Here is a 23,971-nt window from a genome sequence, read left to right as displayed (position 1 = left end):
ACCTCTGAACAACTGGCAGAGGACGTAGGGCTGCGTTTTTGTTACCTATCCCTGGGAATCCAGGCAGAATGGTTACAGCGGCTGCTATGTCTTGAGCTATGGGGATATAATTCAGGAAGTGAGTTGCAGGTGTTTAGAAGGCAGGACACTAACTTCAGCACTGGCAGAAGTGACACAGGTGTGGGGGAGCAAGACAGGTCAAGAGTGATGAGACCTGATGGACCGGGTGCCCCACGAGTAGCTTTCTGTGCTGTCACTGCAGAACGAAGGGCAGCAGCTGTGTGGTGGCTGGGACAGGCAGCAGCCCCACCATTCTTATTGGTAAAAAGGAAACCCCATGCCCACCTCTACACTGCATCCACCTATACTGCTGACTTCTTTGTGAGACCCAAACGACAGCCAGTTATGCAACATCTCAAGGAAATGAAAAATACTTAGAAATGGCAGCTCCTACTGGCCCCATTGTCCCAGGCCAGCAGCAAATTCTTCAACAGCCTCAGGGTTAGGGCAGGATGCAGGAAAAGAGAATGGGCTCCAGTCAATCACTGTGCCACGTCCTGTCAGGAATCAAGCCTCAGTGGTAAACATCAAACCCAGTTCAGAAGCACATCACAGCTCTCCATGCACCGCCCTGCAGCTGGAGGCTCCATTTCCATGCACTTCCATTTCTGTGGTTATGTGGCCCTAAATACCAACCTGACATTCTCCTCCCTCCCCCAGGCCTTTGATGGTCACTAGCCTTCTAGAAGAGCTCTAGAGAAATCAATCCTGAGGCCAGATAGTCTCCTCAGGCCCAAACTAGGGGAGAATTTGTTGCCCTCGACAGTGACACCAAGGAAGTCCAACAGAGTGGCTTCTGGAGAACCTGCTGAAGTCATGGGTGTCCCTGCTGGTGAGTCCTCAGTATGTCCTCCTTCAGTGAGACAGGCTGGCACTCGACTGACTGCCACTTCTCAAGTGGATGTGTGGCAGGCAGCTACGTAGGAAGGAGCTAGGTCAAAGGGACTTGATGGCTTTATTTCGAAGTGACTTCAGCACATATAAAAGCCCATGAGGCCACATGCAACCGCAAACTATTTCTTAAGTCATTTTTTGGTATTGCTTTCAACAGAAAAAGATAAGACATGTGAAAGTAGAAATGACCTTGCCCACTTATAAGGGAAACAAAGTATCAAAGCAGGGCTCCACTACAGCTGAGATGGAAAATCCAGTCAGGAATTAAGGGGCTGTGAAGACAGCCTCACTGCTTTCAGCCCTAATGTCCAGCTGAGCCATCCCAATTACTCTGACCCTGAGAAACTGATGCTGTAAAATGTGTGCAAAGCTGCTGAGCTACAGTTACTATGGGAACAGCTCCCATCACAGTACTACAGAAACAGACACATCCCGCAGACTGGCCACCACCCTTCCACTGTCTTTGAGGAGAAGGTCCTTGCATTCCTAACACTGTCTCACTTAATTGTAACAGGCCTGCTTCCCTCTTCTTCCTCCAGGCTGGGCCAACTCACTGCTCTAATGCTCGGGTGGCTGCTCCCAGCTGATACACACAGGAAGTTGGCAGGACACCTGCCCTCCAGATGAAGAGTCTCAATGACTAACAGCAAAGGATCAATCAGGATACAACAATGACAAGGGACACTGAGCCAGAAAGTTTCCCATAGCATGGGGGCTGGCTGTGAGGGCACCAGGAGAAGTCCAAGAGATTACCTTCTTCTTGATGCCATCTTGAATGACCGTAGTCCGATACAATCTCAAGAGACCCTCCTCTGACAGGTTCCTCACCAAGCGGATGATCGACTTCTTACAGCACTTGGTGGAGACACCCTCTTGTTTCTCCTGGTCCATGATCATCTTCTGAATCCTGGATGTCAGAAAAGGTCACATTCCCATTTCAACATGCAGAGGCATAGAGGAACCACAACCGGTCTATTGGGCACCAGGGAAACTGCAGAAGCTCTTCACACCCTACACAGGGGACCTCTTGGAACATGGAATACCCATCTTTCTAGAGTGAACAAATTAGCTGAAGACAGGCCACTAACCACAGCAGCTCCACAGCACCAGAGATCACACGATCTGACAAGGAAAAGGAACCAAGGCAGGGAAGCAGCGCTAGGATGGAAACCTGTCTTTGCCACGGCTGCATGCTTACTGGACAGCCAACTAGGAGAAGCTCTGGTCTCCCACTGTTCCTTGGTCTGAAGCTCTTTTTACTCTTCTACTCATCTCTCCCCATCTTCTGATTCATTGTGACATTTCTACATCACTAACCAACACGGACATCAGGACGCCCAGACAAACTCCTCAGGGCACAGAAGGGACCAAGCTGAAGATGTATCTGAGGTGGTCCCTGCCCTCACAATCAGAGACAAAGTGAAGAACCCACATCTGTGACTGCAGGTGAGGCCCCTTCTGCCCAGTAGTTCTCACACTGGTCTCAGAGCCCTGAAGACGCTGCCCTTCAAGAGGTACAAAGACCAGACCTTAAGCTTAGCTCCTCTTTCCTCAACACAGCCCTGCAGTGCCTCGTGCCACGCCACTGCCTGCAGGTTTCTCTTCTCTTGTAACACTTCCCCAGTGCTAGGGTCTGAATAAGACACATCACCTCCAACTCATGTGTTCAAAGACTTGGACCCAGAAGGTGCTGATACTGGGAGGTTCTGGAAGCTCTGCAAGGTGAGGCCTGGAGGAAGTAGGTTACTGGAGGCAAACCTTGCCCTCTTTCTGCTTCTTGGCTGACATGAGGTGAAGAAGCTCTCTGACTACATATTCCTGCCACCACACACATGGAGCCGAGAGAACACAGAGAACCCATTAACCCATGAGCCAAAATAAATCCTCCTTCAAGTCATTCTCTCTCATACCTGTCAGAGCTACACAAAAGTACCTCACTCAGATAAGGAGAAAAGCCAGTACAGGCTCCGTGACATTAATTCTCAAGGTCTACCTTTGCCAATGACAGGAACCAAATCTACATCCTGTTGACCACAATTGGGACAGCATAAATGCACACAGTGAGGGAGCAGCCCCGAGTCCCTTCTATGGCTGGTAAAGAGGGGCGGTCACAGAGGGACAGCGGCACACTTACGTGAATAGGCTCTCAATCAGGCGGAGGTTGGTGACCGCTTCTATGATCAGATTCCTGCGTTTCAGCAGTCGGTACGTTTTGTGAGGCTTGTCCTGGCCTGGGCCATGCCGTCCCGCTTTCTGGGAGCCACCACCCTCCTACATAACAGAAGCACAAGGCCAGGGGTCAGAAAAGGTAGGACCAGACAAAGAGACCACACCTGAGGGGCACAGTCAAGTCCTGTTATCACGGGAGAGTCCCACTAGGCCAGCTCCTGATGTAAGACCCTACCACCCTCTCATTTCTGGACTCAGAAGGACCAGAGGTACCTGTCAGCTGATGATCCTAGGTGACTTTGAGGTCAGTCAGTTTCAGAGCATGAATTGGGCAGCACCTACTGTGACATTTCCAAAAGCAGACAGTAGCTCCATGGCTACCTGGCTTCTCCCCAGTGGGAGGGAAGAGCCCAGCACCCTGCTGAGGCTGCTGTCAGGCTATGGAAAACTCAGCAGCACCCTCATTACTGCCCTCTTGTCCCAGAAGAGAAAAACAGGGCTCCAGAGGCAAGGACCTGGCCAGGATCATACAGAATGAATGTGCACATACATGTGCACTAGGATAAGGGTTCTGACTCTAAAACCAGGAAGTTTCTGGAGGTTGAGGCCGAGCAGGCTTCTAGGGTGCACCATGATTGAAAGTGAAGGAAGGAGGGGACAGGAGTCTGCAGTTCTCCCCTCGTTCCTAACCAACAGCCCGCTTCATTCTTTTTTCTTTTCTCTTTAAGGGTTATTTACGTGTATACATGTCTGCCACATAAGTACAGATGCCCACGGAAGCCAGAAGAAGGTATAGAATCCCCGGGAGCTAGAATTACAAGAAGTTGTGAGCTGCCTAGTGTAGGTGCTGTGAACTGAACCCAGGACTTCTGGAAGACCAGCAAGTACTTTCTTTACACCCACAACTTCTTTCAATTTTTAAAAAGATTTTTTTTCATTCCTGTATGTATGCAGTACCAAAGGAGGCCAGAAGACGGCACTACATCCTCTGCAACTGGTGCCACAGATGGTTGTACGCTGCATAGGAGTGCTAGGATTTGAATCCAAGAGCAGCCTCCTAACCACTGAGCAATCTCTCCACCTTCCCCTCCTCTATTTTCATTCGTAAGGTCTATTCTAGGAGCTTAACATGCAGCTGGGTCTTTTCCACATGATGAATATGAACCTTAAATGAAAAAAGAAAACCTGTTGATAGCATGTGGCAGCCACAGGGCTTGTTTAGCTGGGTGGCTATGGCTTGGAGTAGTACTTTTAGGAAATGGGAGTGTATCCCAGGAAGCTACAAGTTGGTGCTGGGACACAATATGAGAACAGCTGGGCCTAGCTTGCTCTCTTGCCCACCACAGGTACTCCAGGGCAGGCAGGGTTGTCTCATACTAGGAAGGGAAGTCTTGAGGATTTCAGATAGGTCCCAAGAGTGGCAGCCTATTGTCCATCATGTCTCAGAGCAACGTTCTGGAGGAAACTGCCCTGGAGGAACTGGAGACTGGAGAAGCAGAGCCCTGCTCTGCCCAAAACCTTCAGAGAGCCATGGACATAAAATGAAGTGGTTTTTATAAGAAAGAGAGTGCTAGGGGAGAGCACAGGAACTTGGCCTGGGAGGAAGGCCGGCTCGGTCAGGATGAGAGGACGTGAAAAGAAGGTGCCAGGAGGCACCCAGCCAACAATAAAGTGTGCAAAGAGTCTAGACTACAATCACCCAGGGCCTATCAATTCTGCAACAGGGCGGAGGTTGGTATAAGGTCCCTGGGCTGCCATTCTCTCTGCAGGCCATCCCAGGGCACTGCCCTGCACCCTCCTAGACCAGACTCCACATTTCTCCCCTTGGGCTGTGAAGTCTGAATAAAACAGCAGCAAGGGACAACTGGCCACAGATCTGTTTCACACAGGAAACAGATCCTCTACTGTTTCCATAGCAATGGTAGAATCTGAGGCATCTTCAAGTGACAAGGGACATGGCATGGTGAGAGGTAATTGAATCATGTAATAAGCAGAAGTTTCCAGTAACAACTGTGTTTTGTTTGCTTGTGTTTTGAGACAGGGTTTCTTTGTGTAACAGTCTTGGCTGTCCTGGAACTTGATTTATAGTCCAATTGGCCTTGAACTCACAGAGAGCCACCTGTCTCTGCCTTCTAAGTGCTGGGATTAAAGGCATTCACTACCACTGCCAAGCCTGTATTACAGTTATGGGAAAATATGGGTTTGACCCTGTGATATCAGTGCAACTTGACAGGTGACATCTAATCAGAAGGTACTGGTACAATTTTGTTTTTTTCTTTCTATTTTATACCAAGTGATACTGGCCTTGCATTGAAAACAGGCTCTCAACATTGGCTGTGGCCATTTTAAGTCAACAATGCTTTAAGGATGTCTGACAGCATCCTTGAGGCTATGGGCATGGCTCAGTGGCACAGTAGTTGCCTAGCATGCAAAAAGCCCTAGGCTCCACCTCTAGCTCCAAAATATAAAGAAAACCTAAATACAGTGTAACTAAACACAGTGGCACATGTCTATAGTATTCAGGAGGCTGAGGCAGGAATATGCTTGAGCTTAGGAGCTGGAGGACAGCTGGGCAACAGTGAGGCTCTGCTTCAAAATAACAATTACAACAACAAAGCATTCTGCATCTACCTAGTCAAGGCCATCAATGTGATAATTAAAAAGGTCCAAGCATGACCACCTGCCTTCTAAGAGGCAATATTGGCTATCTAAATTAATCACACAAACTTTCCCTCTGAACTTAAGTGGAAAGATCACCTTGTCAGAGGTTATGGGAGTTTTGGGAGTGGGTCTAGCATGGGGGAGAGGCAGCAAACGATACTGTGTCATTCACTCCCTGAGGAGCTGCTGTCATCACTTGGCCCACAGCCTGTGCCTGCAGGTGACATTCTTACTGCTATTGCCTGCTCCTGGTCCCTGGGATTCGAGCCCAGAACCGAGAAGACTGAAGTCTACTTGCCATAAACCCCTACTGTCATTACTGACCTTGGGGTTATCGAGCCGGACCTCCTCAATCACAGCAATGTCACCACTGTGACTCTCCATGTTGTGAGGGTCGAAGGATGTGTTGAGATCGGAGGAGCCACTGGTGTCCAGGCCATCCCTGGCACCTGAGCTTCGGCGGGCTCTTAACTCAGTAGTGCGCAGGGAGGCAGCCTTTGGCTTCTTCAGTGGGTGCAGGTTTAGGACTTTCCACCCACCTGCAATGAGAGTGGGCACAGCTGGTCAGGGGAAACCAAGGAAAAGGGCTTCTCTGATTGGCAGTCAGGGCAGGCTAGCCCAGGAGACCTCCTCAGGCTCACTCTGCAGTCTTGGGATGTAAAGCTGAACATGAAATTCACAATTCTATCAACTGTCCACCATCCATTCATGCTTGAAAGCAGGATTTCAAGCCATCCAAGGTAATGCACACCTGAAATCCCAGCACCCAGGAGGCTGAGACAGGAAGGGTGAGTTCAAAGTGGCTTACACAGTGAAGACAGTCTCAAACAAGAAAACAAGGTTTGCTAGACTGTTATAGCTCAACTGGGAGAACGTTAGACTGAACACCCTGCCTCCATAGCGGTGTTCTATAAACTAAGCCCTGAGTGGTTCTTGAATGGACTGAGGGAAGGAAGGAAGCTCATGGAACTCCATCTCTTTAATAGTAAAAACATGCTGTAAAAAAAAGAGACTCAAGGAGACTACCTTCCAAGGAACCAGGGACCAGGGACATCATAGACTAGACTGTCATCTCCACACTATGATAATGGTGTGAAAAGGACACTTCTAGGCCCCGAATCAGGAGAGCACCTAGGGGATTCTCCAGGTTTGCTGAGCTGAACAACTGCTTCTTGCTGATGTCAAGCAGTGCTAGGGTGCTTGGCCCTGCTGCCCCCATATGCTTCAAGCAGCCCTTACCCTTAGCTGGAGTGGAGTGATGAGGCTGAGAGCCAGCACCCCCTGAGGCTCTTGAGTGCCCCCGGGACCCTCGGCCCTTACGCTTGCCACTGCAGCCGCCCTCTTCCTCACTTTCTGAGTCAGAGAGGAAGGCCTCTTCACCCTCGGGCATGAGGGACTCGTCTTGCACAGAGGCTAGGCTCACAGTGGTCAGTAGCTCTCCTCGGGCCTTTTCACGGGCATACTGCCGGCTCAGATCACTCTCCTCCGCAAACACGCAGGAAATATACTTGGTGGTCCGCTGCCGGCCTTCATCTTCCATGAATCCCTAGGATAATCACCAGTGTTAGTGCATTCCAGGGGGTGTTAACGCCTACAAATGTGCAGGCGGTCCCTGCCTCATAGTGCCTTTCTGTCATGGACCTGGCATGTTACAACTACATATGATCTGGACTGTGTCTGCCCTCTGGAGTTAGGAGCCCCTTGGAGACAGGGCCTTGACTTGGTCTTCCATGACCTCTGTGAGTGGCACTGGACCTAGCTAATAAACTGTCAGGAATTAGCTTTGCTGGTTACACAGAACCCAAGGTCCCACACACAGCAAACAGCCACAGCCTTGGAGACCTGTGGTTTGGTTCACGGACAATTCATGATCACCTTGCCTTCTAAAATGGGAGAGGGGCTCATTCCATGGTCTAGAATGGGAGAAAGTAAAGATCTTCTATGTACCCAGGGATGGTGCCAAGGTCCCAGTTTTATTTAGCTTAACTAATGAAACTCTGCCTTATGGCAAAATGTTCACAGTATCCACCAGAGGGTCTGGGTAAGTACCCTTTGAAATCTTTGAGCCAAAGTTTAGGTCCCAGGGAAGGCAGAACCTTTAGGAGGTGGGAGTCTAATAGGAGGTCCCTGGTCACAGAGGAGTGCTCCCAAAGGACTGAGCCTCCAACCCCTCCACCCCTGACTATTTTCTGTCTTCCTTCTAGTTCAGGATGTGACAGTTTATTTTACTAACGTGTCTCTGTCATGAGATACTTGCTGTCTTATTAGAGGTTCAAAGCAGCGAGAACCACTTGATTTTGGACTAGACTCTCGAAAACATGCCAAACAAACAATCCCCCTCTTTATAATTAACTGCCTTTCCTACTTCATTACTGTTACAGGAAGCTAACTAATACTAGCCTCAAAAACTGAGATACAGCTTTGAATTCCAAAGGGGAGCACTAGGCCTACAGTTAGCAGCTTTGATGTTTCCAGGTGCCAGACAAGTCACACCAATGAGAGGACAGGCAGCTCATTAGACACCAGGCAGCTCCAGCCGACCGTCCTCACCCAGGAGTGAGCTGCAAGGGCAGATGCTATGCTGTCACTCTCCACCACTTCAATTTTAAGAAGCAGGACCAGACAAGCGCTCTGTGAGGGGAGGTCTAGCATGCTAGTAGCCTCATGCAGGTACTGTCTCATGGACCTAAGTAAGGCACCTGCTTTTCTGGTGTATAATCCCACTGGCACACGAGATGAGGCACTGCAGGGATGACAGGATGTTACCTTGACAACCTTGAACCTCTGAAGGAGCCGACACAGCATTCTCGCTTCCAGCTTTCCCACATTCATAGCAACTCGGATCTCAGCTTGGGAAATTCCTTTCGTGCCTCTGCGCTCAACTGTGAACAACACCATATTTGAACCCCACCACCGCACAGGGCAGCTGCTCACAGCCACTTCCCCACTCCCTTGCTAAGCACAGGAACCGCCACACAGAGAAAACACCCCCCCCACCCCTGAAGAAGCACTCTGGTGCCAGGCTGAAGAGCAGAGCGCTACCTGACCCTGAGAACACCAGCGGCTCATTTTGTGTGTCTGCTCTCTGGTTCTCCATGCTAAAACCCTGAAGGGAAAGTGAATAGTGGATATATTCAAATAGAGGTGGACCTATCAAGGTCTCTTACTCACCTCCATCACTTCTAAGCAGCAGCAGAAAGGAGCCTTCTCTTACAAACGAACTTACTCAGGTTAATGAAATGACCCTTTCAAAAAGCATCAAAATTACTTTTAAGATATGTGTGTACTCAGGGAACAGAGGCAGGCGGATCTCTGAGTTTGAGACCATCCTGGTCTACAAAGCAGTGGAGCAAGGCTCCAACTCTGAGCCCGATCCAAAGCCGAAGCTTGGAGAGAAGCCTGCAGCCTCCTAGGCTTTATGTACTAGAGCCCCATTTACCACCTGGGGCGTATATTTCCCACGTCAGTACTCACACAACGGCAAGTGGTTTATGAACAGGACTCACTGAGCTCGTAGGTCTGTGTGAGCATGTCCCGCTCAAACACGATATCCACAGGAGGCACACCCTTAGAGATGACCTCCTCGTCGTCATCATCATCATGGTCATCCTCCATCTTCCGCTTGAACTCCTTCAGTAGCTTAAGGCACCGAACCATGACATCAGTCCCTAGGAACAGGGCACACATGAGCAGTCAGCAGGCATAGGGCCTCATGGGAGAGCAGTGGGTGACATCCTGAAAGGTTACAGTTGACCTGGTATCACAGCAAGCTCCTTCCCTATGTGGAGTGTTTGCAAAGTCTAAAACTACTAAACTTGGAGCTGGAGATATGGCTTGCTGGTTAAGAGCACTTGCTCTTACAGAGGACCTGAGTTCAGTTCCCAGAACTGACATCAGAAAGCTCCTAACTGCCTGGATCTAGCTCCAGCTTCAGGGGAGTCAATGATCTTCTAGCCTCCAGGGCATCCACACACGTATGGCACATACCCACACATACACATGATTAAAGTAAAAATTAATACAAATAAAATAAATATAAGTTTAGAAGAAAAAACCCAAATACCTGCTACTCTAAGGGACAAGACTATCATGCCTTGTTAACTTCAGAGCAGGATGAAATATGTGTATAAAAGGAACAGGGAGGCGCCCTGCCAGTTTGCCAGAGTTGCTGGAGGACACGGCTTATTCCTTTGAACAGTCTTCCAGGACCCACATTCGGGATTTGCTGAAGAAATGAAGAACAATTTTTCCTTTAAAGCCAACAAGAGGCCCTTCTGGTGACTCTGAGGGTAGGAACTTAGTTTACAAAAACAACTCAAAAAGAGGCCAAGGCAAATAGGTGTGAGCTAGCGCCCTTTATGACATTAGCTCCAGTGAGAAATACAGGTAAGGTGGGGCCTAGCTGCAGCACTTGCTGCTCCAGGCTGCCCTGAGCTGAGGGAGATCTGCATCTACATTCAGACAGAGTACTACAACCTAGCACATTAGGGTGAAACTCACACTTATGCCCAAAATGGCAATGAAGGGAAATAACAAAGATGCCTGGCACAGACATGTGCCAACTCACTGATCCTGATGACTCCAGGAGTCATTTTATGCATAAGGGAACTGAAGCATGGAAGGGTTAGGTCACCAGCCCAAGCTCCCAATGGCTCATCAATGACAGGATTACTCTGACAGATTTCTTCAAGTAAAAGGAGGGAGAGAACTAAGGGTGAGCAGGGCAAATTCCATGGGAATTCAGAGTATGGCACCCACCCCAGTGAATGAACCCTGGGAAACTCTCAGTAAGTCCTAGGACAACTAGAGGAGGTGACAACCCTAGGGAACTGCAAAGAGGTCTGACCAGAATCCGAAAGCCAAAGGGAATGAGGGGGGAGGGTGACGAGAACCTGATGGGGGAAGCCACTTCTGCCACCTCTACCCCTTTGGCTGAGTGATATGTTCTCTCTGTGCCTCAGTTTCCTCAGCTGTCACATGGACACAATAGCATGGGGGAGCCAGAGGCTCAGTGGATAGAGGTGCTTATATGTAGGCCTGATGGTTTGAGCTCAGTCCTCAGATTTTCTGTCCCAAGTGGTAAAACATGCCTAAGGTGCCAGAACATGGGAGGCTGTCAGAAGATGGTCTCAAGTCTTAGGGCCATTCTGGGCTTTTTCTCAAAGGAAAAAGAAAGTCTTTCTAATAGATCCGGGAGATGGTACCTGTTCAGGAGACATTCACTCCTGTGTCTCTCCTTACTTTACCCTTGAAGGACACAGCTGCTGAGAGCCAAACATCACACCCAGCTGCTGGATTGTTGGGACCTTAATTTCAATCAGATTCCACAAACATTTATTTTGTACTGTGTCCAGAACAGACACAAACCAGACAGGTTTCTTCTGCTGTAAACAGAGACACATGAGTCTGGGCAAGGCAGCTGGAGGACACTGGGCTTGTCATGACACAACCCAGGTTGACGGTCTGGTTCTGCCGACCTCAGGGAAGTCCTTTTCCTCTCTGAGCCACAAGTTCTTCATCCACCAAGCAGAGCTCATTCTAAATGCATCTTGAATGGACGGAGCACTTGGGGGGCTTGGAAATGAGTTAGGGGATAGGGTGGAGCAGATGTCTACCCAATGCATGGACAGTAAGGATGAACAGGGTGGTCCTGGCCATGGAGGACAGGCACCCTAGGCAGAGAGAGGGTAAAAGGGAAAAATGAAGATGGCGCTCAACAATAAGGCAGGCTGTAGAGGGAATGTCTGTATGCCAGGCAAGTGATGCTGTGTTTACTTTGTAAGCATGGTATCTGGAGCTGAGGTGAATGTAGCCAGTGGCTTGATGTGAAGCCTGTGGGGAGTAGGATTTACAGACACTGGGGCCCTGGGACCACTCCTCAGCACAGGCCCACACACTTCCCTTCCTCATGAGTTCTACTCAGTCTCTCGACAGCGGTAGCCGAAGGGACCAAGGGACTAAGCACTGCAGACTCTGCCACAAGCACCACCCCTCCTGATAATCTGAGCACTAAGCCACACTTCCCATTTTCTTGGCATTGCAATGAAAAAAAAATAAAGAGAGAGGTTAGGATTATTAGAGAAAAAATAACTCAGAATAGTGCCTAGCACATTATCTGAATGTTCATTCCCCAGCAAGGCTGACTCCCAAATGGGACAATAGTAGTATTGCCTTGCCTGGCTTCCTCTTTTTAAAGTCTAGGACAAACCCAAAGACAGGCTTTTCTTAGTGCACAAGGAAACAAGAGTACTGGTAACAACACACACGGGAGCTTAACAAAGGTTCAGAAACTATCACTGCTTTTTGGTTAGAATTTCAGTCATTATCATCAAATACCCAGTGCAAATGTCACCTCCCCAAATGCCTGGTCTGAGTCGGTACCCGGCACAATTAGGTCCCTTCAGTCCTAAAGAATAAAGGAGTATTGGGAAAGACTGCTGGAGCTACAGTGCTGCACAAAACAGCACCAGGAAGCCCACGAGGACCTGGAGCCTGGCACTGCTCAGGAACTTAACATGACTCAGCTGAGACATGTTCTAGCTGTGTCCATAGCCCCTACCTGCCCTGTTACATGGCTGGTCATCTGATATAGATAGCTGTGTGACCATGAAGTATCCGAGCTCAATCTCCACCCCACACAATCAGCTGGCTATACCCTACGGAGGGGCAAAGGGAAATCCCATCAGCCCCTCCTTACACACACAGCCAGCCACTGATCCCAAGTGTGCTGTTTGTCACCATCATTGCTGACACCAGCCCCCAAAGGTGGGACTGCAAGCACATTCCTGCTGAGCTGCTACCTCTGGAGAAGGGACAAGAGCTACTCCAGGAGGCATGCCCTTGCCCCTATGCAAGTGACTCAAGTCTAGGTGTTTATAGCCTGGTAAAGGTTAGCTCTCATCCAAGTTTTCCCTTTAATAGTTTCCATCATATTAAAATGTTCCTGCTTCTTTTATGTACATTAATTATTGATAGTAATTACTTTTAATTCTTAGCAGCTGGTGTCCTTTAATCACTTTTATTCAAATAAAACTGCTTATTTTTAACTGTTTTCATCATCTTCAAAACACACTACTAAAGTTCCATGCTTTTAAAATCTGTGACAACTTTGACACTGTTTTTATGTTTATGCTTGCCTTTTATTCTATTTTTCTGGTCTTTATTCTTTTCCATTCTTCTTGACTTTAACTTTCTTTTAGGCCTGTATATTTATTTTATTGCATCTTTGTATTTCTTCATATGGCTCATTTCTCCCCTAGGTTGTATATGTTAATTATAATTTTATTAATATCCTCCTTCTTAATGGTCATAATTTACTTTGCTGTACCCTGTTATATTTCTTGGTTAGTTTTTACTTATTTCAGATTTAACAGCTTGGATGAGATTTAACTCACATATTTTATAATCTACCCTTTCAGGCTGGGTACAAGTCACAGCCTATATGCATTTAATTTAATACCAGCCAACTTTAAAAGATTCTTAATCACCTCCATTCTTCTACCCAAGTTGTCCCCTAAGCATTCACTGTTCACTTCCAGATTTTTTCCACCAGACTTTCCTACAGGTAGAGTCATTCATATGACTATGCCACTGTGGCGGCCATTCTTTCTTCACCTGCCTTACCAAGAACCAACTGAGGCTTCCTGTGGGTTGTTGACCAGCCTCACTGACCTGCATGTGCTCTGTGCCGTGTCTGCCACTGATTTCTATTGCTGTCCAGCAGGGTTTACACTTTATCCGTTTCCCTAGGACTGGCTAACTTTCTGGGTTCCTTACACTAAGTTACAGATTTAGAATCAATTTAGAACCAGACATGGACTGTGTTGAATCAGATCATTTGGGGAGTCTTATAACTCGAGCTGGCTCCATCATTTCTGTTTACATGCAGCAGTGTTTTATAGTTTTCACAGTAACTGATCTGCACAGATTTTGTTAAATTTGTTCCATGTTACTGCAAACAGAATTGCTTTCTCTGCTGGACTTTTAGATTCTCCACTGTAAGTATAGAAATCCAGGATTGGGGGTGCATGTTGAAGTTAGTGTCTATGGAACTGTGTATTTCTTTTTTTTTTTCCAATCATTTTTTAAAATTTTATTTTCCAGTTTAAATTTAGATAGGAAACGAGGTTGCTTCACAAGTCAGTTCCAGGTCCCTCTCCCTTTCCCTCCCCTCCTCCCGTGCCCTTCCCCCCTCCCCCCCCCCCCCCCCCCCGTTATCCCCTCATTCCCCCAGGGAGGGTGAGGCCCTCCATGGGGGTGTCCATAGTCTGTCATTTCATATAGGGCAGGGCCTAGACCCTTCCCCAAGAGTTCAGGGTGAGAGTGCACCTCACATTGTTCTATGGGAGTCCAAAGTCCGTGTGTATACTTGGGATGGGTACTGATCTGCTGCCCAAGGCTCAATAGATTACCTATTTCTTAAGAGTCACAAGGACATCAGATCAGGAGGGGGACTCAACCCTAATCCTTGTCAGAACTGGATGTGAGCTGACTACCTGAGTCATCAGCCCAGTGCCCGCAGAGGTGTTCTGCCAAGTGCTTCCAACAGTGATCCTTCTATCTCTTTCCTTCATTTTCTCAGCACAATTTAATAAACACACAGTGGCCAGTAAATACTCGAGGCAAATAAGTTTGTAAATCAGAGTAGTTCAGGGCAACTGCTTTCCAAAGCTTATTTTGTTTCTGCCAAATAGATATGGCAAAGCATGAGGGGTTTAAAAACAATTCATATATGCTCAGGCACACCTATAAATTTACATGAATACATCATTTATATTTATTATTTAAACTTCTCTATTCCATACTACTTTAGAAGAAACATTTTATGTTATTTTTTTAACAGATAAAGCTCAAGCATAAAACCCTGTAAACTGTATTCTGCTCTTGTCTCCTACACAAGAAAAGCAACTGAAGTGGTACTTGATTAAATTAAATCTACAAAATATGTACCAGGCACTCACTTGGCTCCAAGCTGATTTGCCCAGACACTAGGAACACAAAGCATGCAAAGGGTGTGGCAAGCTCCTCACAGAGCTCAGGACCCAGCACAAGGTCACGCAGACAAGCAAATGAGCCAGGGCCATGAGACAGACTGAAGGGCTGGCTGTGAGCCCAGGCTGCGAACCCAAGCAGAAGCGGAGATTATCTAGGTACAGGGGCTACCATGGCTAAGAACAGGCTCTAGCCATCAAGATGGGCTTGGTGTGCACATGACAGTCTAAACAGTCTGAGTGTCCTGACTGATCAGCTTGGGTGCCAGCCCTTACTGGGTGTATTCTGAGTTGTGCTGACCATTCTGGGAAGTCCTGTCCTCCCAGGCCAGGGCTAAGGTGATACTCTGTGGACAGACACATCTTGAAGGAGATGTTAGCCTAGAGGGAAACAGATTATGCTGCGCAGCAGCAGGCAGGCGTCACTGGTGAGTGGAGAGGTCGGCCCTATCTGTCAATCACCATGAAGAATATGTACTACTACTTACTTTCCTTGAAAGTCAGACTTCCCAGGTTAAAAAAAAAATCCGTGTTTTAAATTCCAGAAACTAACCCAATGGAAATAAATGCTGCAGGCTAAACAAAACATACCTCTACTCAGACTTGGTAGTGAATGCTTTTAATCCCAGCATTCAGGAGGCAGAGATAGGTCTGATTGAGTTCTAGGCCAGCAGGTCAAGAGTAAAACAGTAAACTCCTCTAGATCTATCCTACTTGCCACGGAGCTGTGGCCCTACTCAGAGCCAGCAATCCCTGTGAGTACCTAGTACCTTAGAAGGGAGGTGCTATTACTCCCATAATCCAGCTGAGGGAAGCCACGACAAAGAAGTCAAGGGACAATTGCCTGACTTCAAAAGCCCATGTGTGTTAACACACAACTTTAATCCCAGCACTCTTGAGAGACAGGTGGATCTCTGTGACTTCAAGGCTAGCCTGGTCTACAAAGTTACAGGATTGCCAAGGCTGTCACACAGAGAAACCTTGTCTCAAGAATAATAAAAGCCCACTTGGATAACTGCTAGCGTCAAGAAGTTACTATGAATTTGCAGGAGCCTCTGCCTGGAAGAAAGCTCTCCCACAGTGGCCTGCATTCAATTATTTAACCCTGTTCTTCCAACATCCCAGAATGCTACAGCGTACCTCTGTTCTCTTGGCCTGCACCTGCCATTTTATCAGGGTTCCTCTTCACCAGTCCTGGCTTTCTAGACCCTGTATTATCCTGTGTTCTGGTTTATTCCATTACTTAACAGTTCCTAGGACATGTAGAATGTGGATAGTAGAACTAACTAGTCCCCTCCTCAGTCCTCATTCATGGCAAAACTAAATAAAGGACTCTAAGCTAAATGACCAACTCCTCAGAATTTTAAAAAATCATTTTGTGTGCCTGGAGTGTGTGCATGTGTGAGCAATGGAATATATATAGAGGTCAGGGGACAATGTCTTGGAGGTCAGTTCTCACATTCCTTGTTTTTGAGGCCAAGTCTGTGGTTAGTTTTGAGACTGCACTTTGTGCTGTGCTGCCCTGTGTGAGCTTAAGCCAATTCTTTAAGCCTTTCATTTTACTGTGGGAGTGTTGGGCCCAGGATTACAGATGCCAGCCATCACATCTGGCTTTTAATGAGCAGTTTGGGAATCAACCTCAGGTTATCAGGTAGAGTGGTTTTAATGAGATGTCCCCATAGTCTCAGCCATTTGAATACTTGGTCCCCCGTTGGTAGTGCTGTTTGGAGAAGGGTTTTAGCTATGCAGCTCTGCTGGATGGACAAAGTATGTCACTGGCCGTAAGGTTTGAGAGTAAAAGGCCCCACCTACTTCTAAATTTGCCCTCTCTGCTTTGTGCTCGCGGTTGAGATGTGAGCGTTCTGCTCCCTATTCCCACTACTACACCTACTATAGCTGCCATGCCTCCTGGTCACCACAGACTCTAACCCTCTGGGACCAGAAGTCAAACAAACGCTGCCTTCTATGAGTTGCTTTGGTCACTATGTTTTATCACAGTGCAGAAAAGTAACTATCACACCAGGGATGCCAGGTAAGTGCTTCTACCCACAGCTCCATCCTGCTAGCCCTTTCCTGCAGAATTCTGACAGCTCTGATTCAATGCCATCCTGATTTTGTCCGCTGGGAAGCCTGGGGTTCCCTGGAGTCTTACAGAGCTGGCTCTTAGTGTGGATTTATGCACACTATGCTAGAAACATGACAGTTTCTTCTGATCTAGAAGCCTATGTCCTTCAGATCTCATATGGTTCCATTTCATTTTTGAGTTTCCCCCACCCCAATCCTCTGCATGTTTCTCTCTGTATCCTTCTGTTCTCTATGCTATGGTTTGGAAAAGTGCCCCCTGTAGGGAGAGATCTAGGTACCTGTAGTGCTGACCATGCCCATTTGGGTGTGTTCACAGGTACGTAGAACATACCGGGGATAAAAAAGAGCTAGGGGGAGGAGATTCTCTTTTTGGGTTCTGGTTGCAGCCTGGAGAGCAGCATGCAGACCTTTGGTTCTCAGCTTTCTTGGCTTCTCATGTAAGTGATTTCTCTCTCAATTAAATAACATAGGACATCCCTATTTTGTGTATCTTAATATTTCCACATTAGTCCCCAAAGGCCTATTGTTAAGGGCCTGGCTGGCAGTCTGTGCTGCTACAGAGTGATGGGACCATTAAGTGGAGATGGGGTACCAGCAGCACAGCAGCACCCACTTTCAGGAGACACGGGACTCTAGACCCTCTTCCCCGCTTTAGTTTCAACTTGGCATTGTATTGTCTTTGAGGTCTTTCTGTGCACTTTTCTCTTACTCCCCCCCCACAGCTCCTCACTCTGTTTTCTCAAACACAGCACCAGTTCCTTTCTAAGGATTACATTTTATTCTACTTTTCAATGGTTTCTGCTTCCTTGGATTCTATTAGGCTTCATTTTCCTCTGCAGTGTTGATGCTTTAGGATGCTGCCTGGAGACCAGTATTTCAGAAGGAGGTGAGAAGGGAAAAGCTACATCATCTGGGCTCCAGTGAAAGGGAAGCTGTCAGACATGTTGGAAATGTGACGAGCTGTGTCCCTTAGCTGGAAAACTCTGGCATTCGTTATATGGAACTAGTCACTTTCTTCAGAACAGAAGCCTCCAGTCCCAGGCCCAGGGTTCTAGGTCTGGCTGTCAGTATTCTAGAGGCTGGATGGTTCTAAGAGCTGATGTTCCCTTTTAGGACTAGGTACTGGAGGATTGGAGTGTAGTTCAGTGGTTTGTCTAGCACATATAGGCCCCCTATCCTATCTCTAGTCCCTCTGCTGTTTCAGAGGCTACGGCTGGAGACTCTGAACCCTGCCTAAACCCGAAGAGATAAGCATTCCTCACCCATATTCCTTCCCTTTGGTCTTGTCTACAGCACGTGGCTATGGAAGTGGTGCAAGTCTAGGAAACTATGGAAGAATGTTACCAAATGAGATGAACTAGCAACTGCTGGGAATCACACACATCTTGACAGCTACACATTCTCCATCACCAGGCCTGTTCTCATGCCCACACATTGAGAAACCCTCTAGTCTCCTGACATATGGGACACAGGAGGGAAGTGAGGGGCAATGCTTGTCATGCAGACTGTCAGTCTGGCCAGTCTCAGCCCTATCCATATTTGTCCTTCCAAAGGCACCTGGATTTCCTAGCTGATTTGCAGTTCAGAAGCGTCTGCTTCTAGCTGCCACCCTTCATGGGTATTCAGTTTTCCCAGTCTGTTCTGCCTGTTACTACACCTCCAGCAGTTTTGAGCACCAAGTGTTGCTAAGAGCCCTTGCATGTCTGCTGCTCTGCTCTTTGTACTTCTTGGCTTACTCCTGCTATGTCGCTACCATCACTTTGGAAGCACTTGGGCAGAATGCAGAGAAAAACATTTATCTTTCAACTGTCCTACTTGCTGAGAGCTCCAACTTTCAGAATGTACAAAGATCTGGTTAAGCAAGAATAAAAAGGGAAAAATAAAGGCCTTTAGGTTGCTAAGGTTTTACAGCCTACTTTTGCTTGTGAAAGTTTCCTTTTATGTGCATGAGTGTTTTGCTTCCCATGTCTGTGCCACCATGTGCATACCGTGAGGCCAGGTGGCTGAGAGCTCCAGTTAGGGTGCTGAGAATTGAACCCAGGGTCCTCTGGAAGAGCAGATACTGCTCTTAACCACTGAGTTGTCTCTCTAGCTCCTGTAAACTCAGATTCTTATGCTGGTGGCAGACACTTTACTGAGCCAACTTCCAACCTCACTTGGCATCTTTGAGCTTTCTTACATGTAAAAGATGTGGATGCTCTAAGACCTACCTTGTAGGGCTACAAGAGGACATATAGTACAAAGCAGGCAGTCACGTGTGCTGCACACATAGTGGTATCATAGTTAAAAATTTTTATCATTTAGTAACCTTTCGCTGTGACAGTATAATAGTTTCTCCGGCATTTGTGGCAAAAGCAGAGCACAGTGATGTATAGTAGTATATAATCCTTGACAATCAACTACTATGCTACTGGGTTACACAATACTATGGTAATTTTAGAACATATTCTTCCTACTAAAGAAAATGTTTATTTCAAGTAAGCAGTATGCCTACAAATCCAGCCAACCCTAAGTACCTTGTGCTTACTATATCTTGATTACACCAAGAGGCCACACCAAGTGACTGACCCTCACCATCTAAGTATGAGTACATGCTGTGCTGTTCATATCTGGAACACATCCTCACGATTGTTTGACATGACTGTACTTCAAAATTGGGCTGGGTAAACAGCTCATTGGTAGAGCCTTTGGGCCCACCATCTACAATATTCTAGGTTCAGAGGTTCAGTCCCCAGTACCAAAAAAGGAATAAATGAAAGAACAAAGAAGGGCTTGGTGTAGAAGGGATGATTGATGGAGGACATCCTTATAGAGGAGTTCACTAGAATGCAAGGCTGCTGTATAGTTCAGTGAACATTTCTCAGGGCCTTTTAAGACAAAAGGCGCTGGGCAATAATGAACTGAAGAAAGAGTATAACCTTCACACTCCGAGGCAGAATGCCACCAAAGATGACAGCAGGAAATCCAGTTGGACACAGGCTCTGTTCTTACCTTTCTTGGTCTTACAGGGACCACACTCAGGGTGAATCTCCTGCAAGGGAAGGGACACCACCTTGGCCAGCCCAGCATTCAACATGTACTGATACAGACGCTTGAATGTCCTTTCACATAGCCCCTGCAAAACACAAGCCCACAGGTACTGCTAAGCAAGGCACTGGGGAACCCCCACAGTGAGGAAACACCAGTATCTAGGTTGGGAATTACCAGCTGACAGTGAGGAAATGCTGCAGGTACTAATGAGCCTGCCAAGCTGCATCCAGGGAACCAAACAAGGTCTGAAGCAGTACAGAAATCACCTCACCCTGATGTGGATCCAAGAGGGGAAAGAGATGTTCATAAGAGACCCTGGAAGAGTACACCAGGTGGGGATGAGACAGGTAGGAGCAGAGCTAAGAGGAGAATTTCCACCAGACACTTTCCATATTGCATCTTTTTAATCCAAGTGTGTGCATGAATTATTAACAGGCAGCCCTCCCTTAGGCAGTAGAGCAAAAAAGAAAACAAAATTTTAAAGTTATGTAAGAAGCCAAAGATACGGTTCAGTGGTAAAGGTACTAGCTACCAAGCCCAAGGACCTGAGTTCCATCCCCAGGACCCACATAGTAAATGGGAGAACCAACTTCAGCAAAGGTGTCATTTGACACAACCTCTCAGGCATCAGGCAGGGAGAGGTGACCAAACACCTCTGTAGCCAGGGCATGTGGTCCCTAGGGTGCTGGAGGTCTACACTCCCTGGCAGACCCTTGCACAGCATGGCTGAAGGTCAGCTGCTGTCTGCTGTCTGTCACATGTGTTGTCAATTTTCTCTGATGGCTGTTGACAACAAAGTTTTAAAAAAATCCATACTGCATAAAATATTCTGCCCCCAGTCTATCTACTCCCAGCCCTTGCTGACATCTGGGCAAGCAAGGAATGAACTGAGTAGGAAAAGGTGCTCATGACTCAGTGCTGCCCTGAATCTTAGGGACTGCTTCACCCACTGGAGCAGAGACAGCAAATGCCTGTGGGCCTCGGTACACATCTGCAGCCCACTCTAAGGACAGCACTTCTACTGTTTGGGCTATAGAACATATGGTTATCCAAGAAAAACAGATGAATCCCATCTGGCTCCTTCAAACATGCTAGTTTGTACATGGTGCCTATCATTAATCTAGCCGAGTCTGTCAGTGAGAAAGAGCCTTTGGAAACTCATCCATCAAACCCCAGCCCAAGATACGGTGTTGAGCTCTGGACCGTCCAGAATGAGGGAATATGATATGGTCCTGCCTTCAGGGGAACTTCACATTCTGCCCAGCAGCGAGAACAGAGGGAGCCCTGCCAAGGACAGCACCACTTCGGCTACAGGCTAATTTAGTTGGTGCTCCTTGGACTCTACACCAGCTGCAGACTAGACATCTCCAGGGAACACAGAAAGCCTTGGTGTTCCATAAATCTCAGGTCCACAGAGTGCCCCTCCTCACACACACTGTTCTTTCCTACTCTGCCCTTGGCTCACAGAACACCCAGCAGGCTAGCACGAGCCCGACCCCACCTTCTCACCACCAGCTTGCTGCCACACTCCAGTCTATCTGAGCGTTGGCCACTCAAACCTTTCAAAAGCCTGAGGTGCATCTTCAGGCCTTCTATCAGTCCTCTTACATCCTAGCTAGGTCACCACTCTCCACTGTTGAGTGTCAGTCACCTTCAAGACATCTCAAAGTCAAGGCCCAATGGCAGCTTGCTGTGCTGGCCAGGACTCAGCCTGTGTTGTCCTGTCAGAGCCTCATTCTCCCGCTGTTTCCTTCTTCGTGGGCTTCTCTGCTGCCACTGACACAGGCACTTCCTGAGGCTGAAGCTTCCAGACTCCAGTCTAAGCCAGGCTCTCAAGATCTCCCTCATCTTCCCACACCTTCAGCCAAAACTATCCAATCATTGCTGGCTTCTGAGAGCCCTCTCTCTGCGGGGGAAAGTCTGCCCACTGTAAATTGCTCTGTGAAGTTGTCCGAGCTGCTGAGGGTCACGTGCCCCCCTCTTTCACCCCCAGCCCTCCCAATTCCATGGCCTACGACAGTACACCTGCCATCGTCACCCACTTCTGCCACTTTGGAGTTTGATCCAGCTCTGACTAAAAACATTCACTGAACCACATGATCAGAGATAACAATGTTCTCTAGCAGGGAGGCCACAGTACTGACCCAAACAAGATTAGCCTGCATCCTGTCCCGAGGGAGGGGAACAGCAGTGTCCCAATCCTAGTGGATACACAGGGACAGGGACCATAAAGGAACAAAGAAACAAACACTAGCTTTCTTCTGCCTGTAGCAATTTTCCTCACTTCTATTTACATCTTCTGAAAGGTTTTTTTCAACCTTCCTTTTATTTCCCAGTTTTTGATCAACAGAGACAGAGAAATACACTCCGATCCCAAACTGTAGGGCATCTGGAATGGCAAAGGCATTGATTCTCCCAGTATCTGGGAGGTAACAGGAAGTCGAGGAACTTGGCGGGACTGGTCAGCTCCAGTGGGTTGCCATCACGAGCACCTATGGGGCAAGGTTTGCCTAAACTTAAATTTCTATGTGAAACAAGGTGAAAAACCAAAAAAGCCAGATCACTTTGAGAGACGACTAAGCCATCCCTTTGGGGACTAATTACTGCATTACAAAAACCCAATTTTGATGCTCAGTCTTCAGCTCTGCGGTTCAAACTCCAGGTGGTCTCCTCTCCGAGCCTAATACTGGGTCTTGGCTAAGGCTCCGTTGGCAGCCAGGCAGCAGGGCCACCATGAGTCTGCCTCCTCTCTCACTCACCCCTCCGCAGCTGCTACTCCTGAGCCTAAGACAGAGCAGGTCAGTAAGGGCTTTTTTCTTCCTGCTACTTCAGCAGGAAACCACTGGGAGTAAAATTACAAGTTTCATGATGAAAGAAAATCTAAATGTCAAAATTTAGCATCCCACATGAACTTTGCTAGTGGGTCTGAGAGCAAATCCCAGAGGAACTGAAGTCAGTCAAGGGTAAGAATTTCAAAGAAAAACAGCGTTTTCTCACTGTGCAAAAGAAAGGAAAAGTCAGGATCGGGGATATAGCTTGGTGGTAAAATGCTTAACAAGTTTTAATGTTCGATTCCCAGCACTGCAAAAATAAAAAAGGAAAAGGCCATTTGCTGGGCTCTGGGTGGGCAGCAAGTCTTCAGCGTACCCCCTTTCAAAGCTCCCCAGGCTGTGTGCAGCTTGAAGCTGTCCACCCAGCCCCCACCTCAGGGGCTTACCAGTTCTTCCCTCAGCTTGCCCAGGGTCTCGATCTGGTTGCTCCGTGTGCTCAGCATCATAGACAGCTTCTCCATGAGGATGTCATACTTGCTCCTCCTGTAAGACACACCAGCCAGTCACCTGCTGGAGCCTAGCACTGAAGATTAGCTGATCTTTAGAGATGACAATGTTATAGTGACATTAGAGACATTTAGAGATGTCCAAAGTTATAGTGACAGTGTACAAACTAGACCCCAGGGCAGAAACATCAGTGCAAGGATTCTCTAAACCTTCTTACCTTTGAATAACACTTTAAAGGTTAGGGGGTCTCTCAAGTTCTGCCTCATGCATCACTTGAAGAGGAGTGGGGGTTATTTCATGATGAAGGCTTTTCCAAAATCCAGGCCCAAGGTGAGAAGCATCTCTATATATGTTGAACCCCCTTCACTCCATCAAGCCCCTCCCGTTTCTACTTCTGGCCCCCCCCCGTGTGACTGACCCACTGCCCGCCTCCCCTGTAATGTGAAGCTGCTGTGTCATGATAAATGCTTCTGAGATAAGGGCTTCCAAGGAAGCAGAGGCTCATGCAGCCTGTGTCTGGGGAAGGGAGGCTAAAGAATAAGGAGGAGCCATTCTGACAATTCAGCTAGCCATAGGCAGCTTGGCCTGACTCCTTGTCTGACGGGAAGAGAAAGGACACACATGTATCCTCAGTGAGGGAAAAAACAAAGAGGAGATGGGCACAGCACTTGGCTCCGGCACACAGGAAGCACTGTTTTACACCATTTTTACACAAGGGGAAATAACAGTTCAGAGGCACAGGGACTTTGTTCAAGAATGGGGCATAGACTAAAACAGAGACACTGACTTACCCTGAGCACTTTC

At 47.7% G+C, this 23,971-nt stretch overlaps 1 protein-coding gene across 2 annotated transcripts in view; it reads right to left on the bottom strand.

The window, feature by feature from the left end:
- The window catches only part of Gtf3c1 (general transcription factor IIIC subunit 1), a 65,847-nt gene that overhangs the window by 30,300 nt on the left and 11,576 nt on the right, over positions 1 to 23,971 (bottom strand). For both annotated transcript variants that reach the window (XM_021229106.1, XM_005064446.4), the window contains exons 5-12: positions 23,107 to 23,203; positions 19,851 to 19,974; positions 9,291 to 9,452; positions 8,551 to 8,666; positions 7,024 to 7,330; positions 6,109 to 6,323; positions 3,089 to 3,225; positions 1,708 to 1,861 (exon numbers count right to left, since the gene is read on the bottom strand). In XM_021229106.1, coding sequence (XP_021084765.1) covers positions 1,708 to 1,861; positions 3,089 to 3,225; positions 6,109 to 6,323; positions 7,024 to 7,330; positions 8,551 to 8,666; positions 9,291 to 9,452; positions 19,851 to 19,974; positions 23,107 to 23,203 — 1,312 coding nt within the window. The remainder of the gene's footprint in view (positions 1 to 1,707; positions 1,862 to 3,088; positions 3,226 to 6,108; positions 6,324 to 7,023; positions 7,331 to 8,550; positions 8,667 to 9,290; positions 9,453 to 19,850; positions 19,975 to 23,106; positions 23,204 to 23,971) is intronic.

This window comes from Mesocricetus auratus, unplaced genomic scaffold (assembly GCF_017639785.1).
Source record: "Mesocricetus auratus isolate SY011 unplaced genomic scaffold, BCM_Maur_2.0 Super-Scaffold_4256, whole genome shotgun sequence".
Classification (NCBI taxonomy): Eukaryota; Metazoa; Chordata; class Mammalia; order Rodentia; family Cricetidae; genus Mesocricetus; species Mesocricetus auratus.
This window is presented reverse-complemented; position numbering and strand designations above follow the sequence as displayed.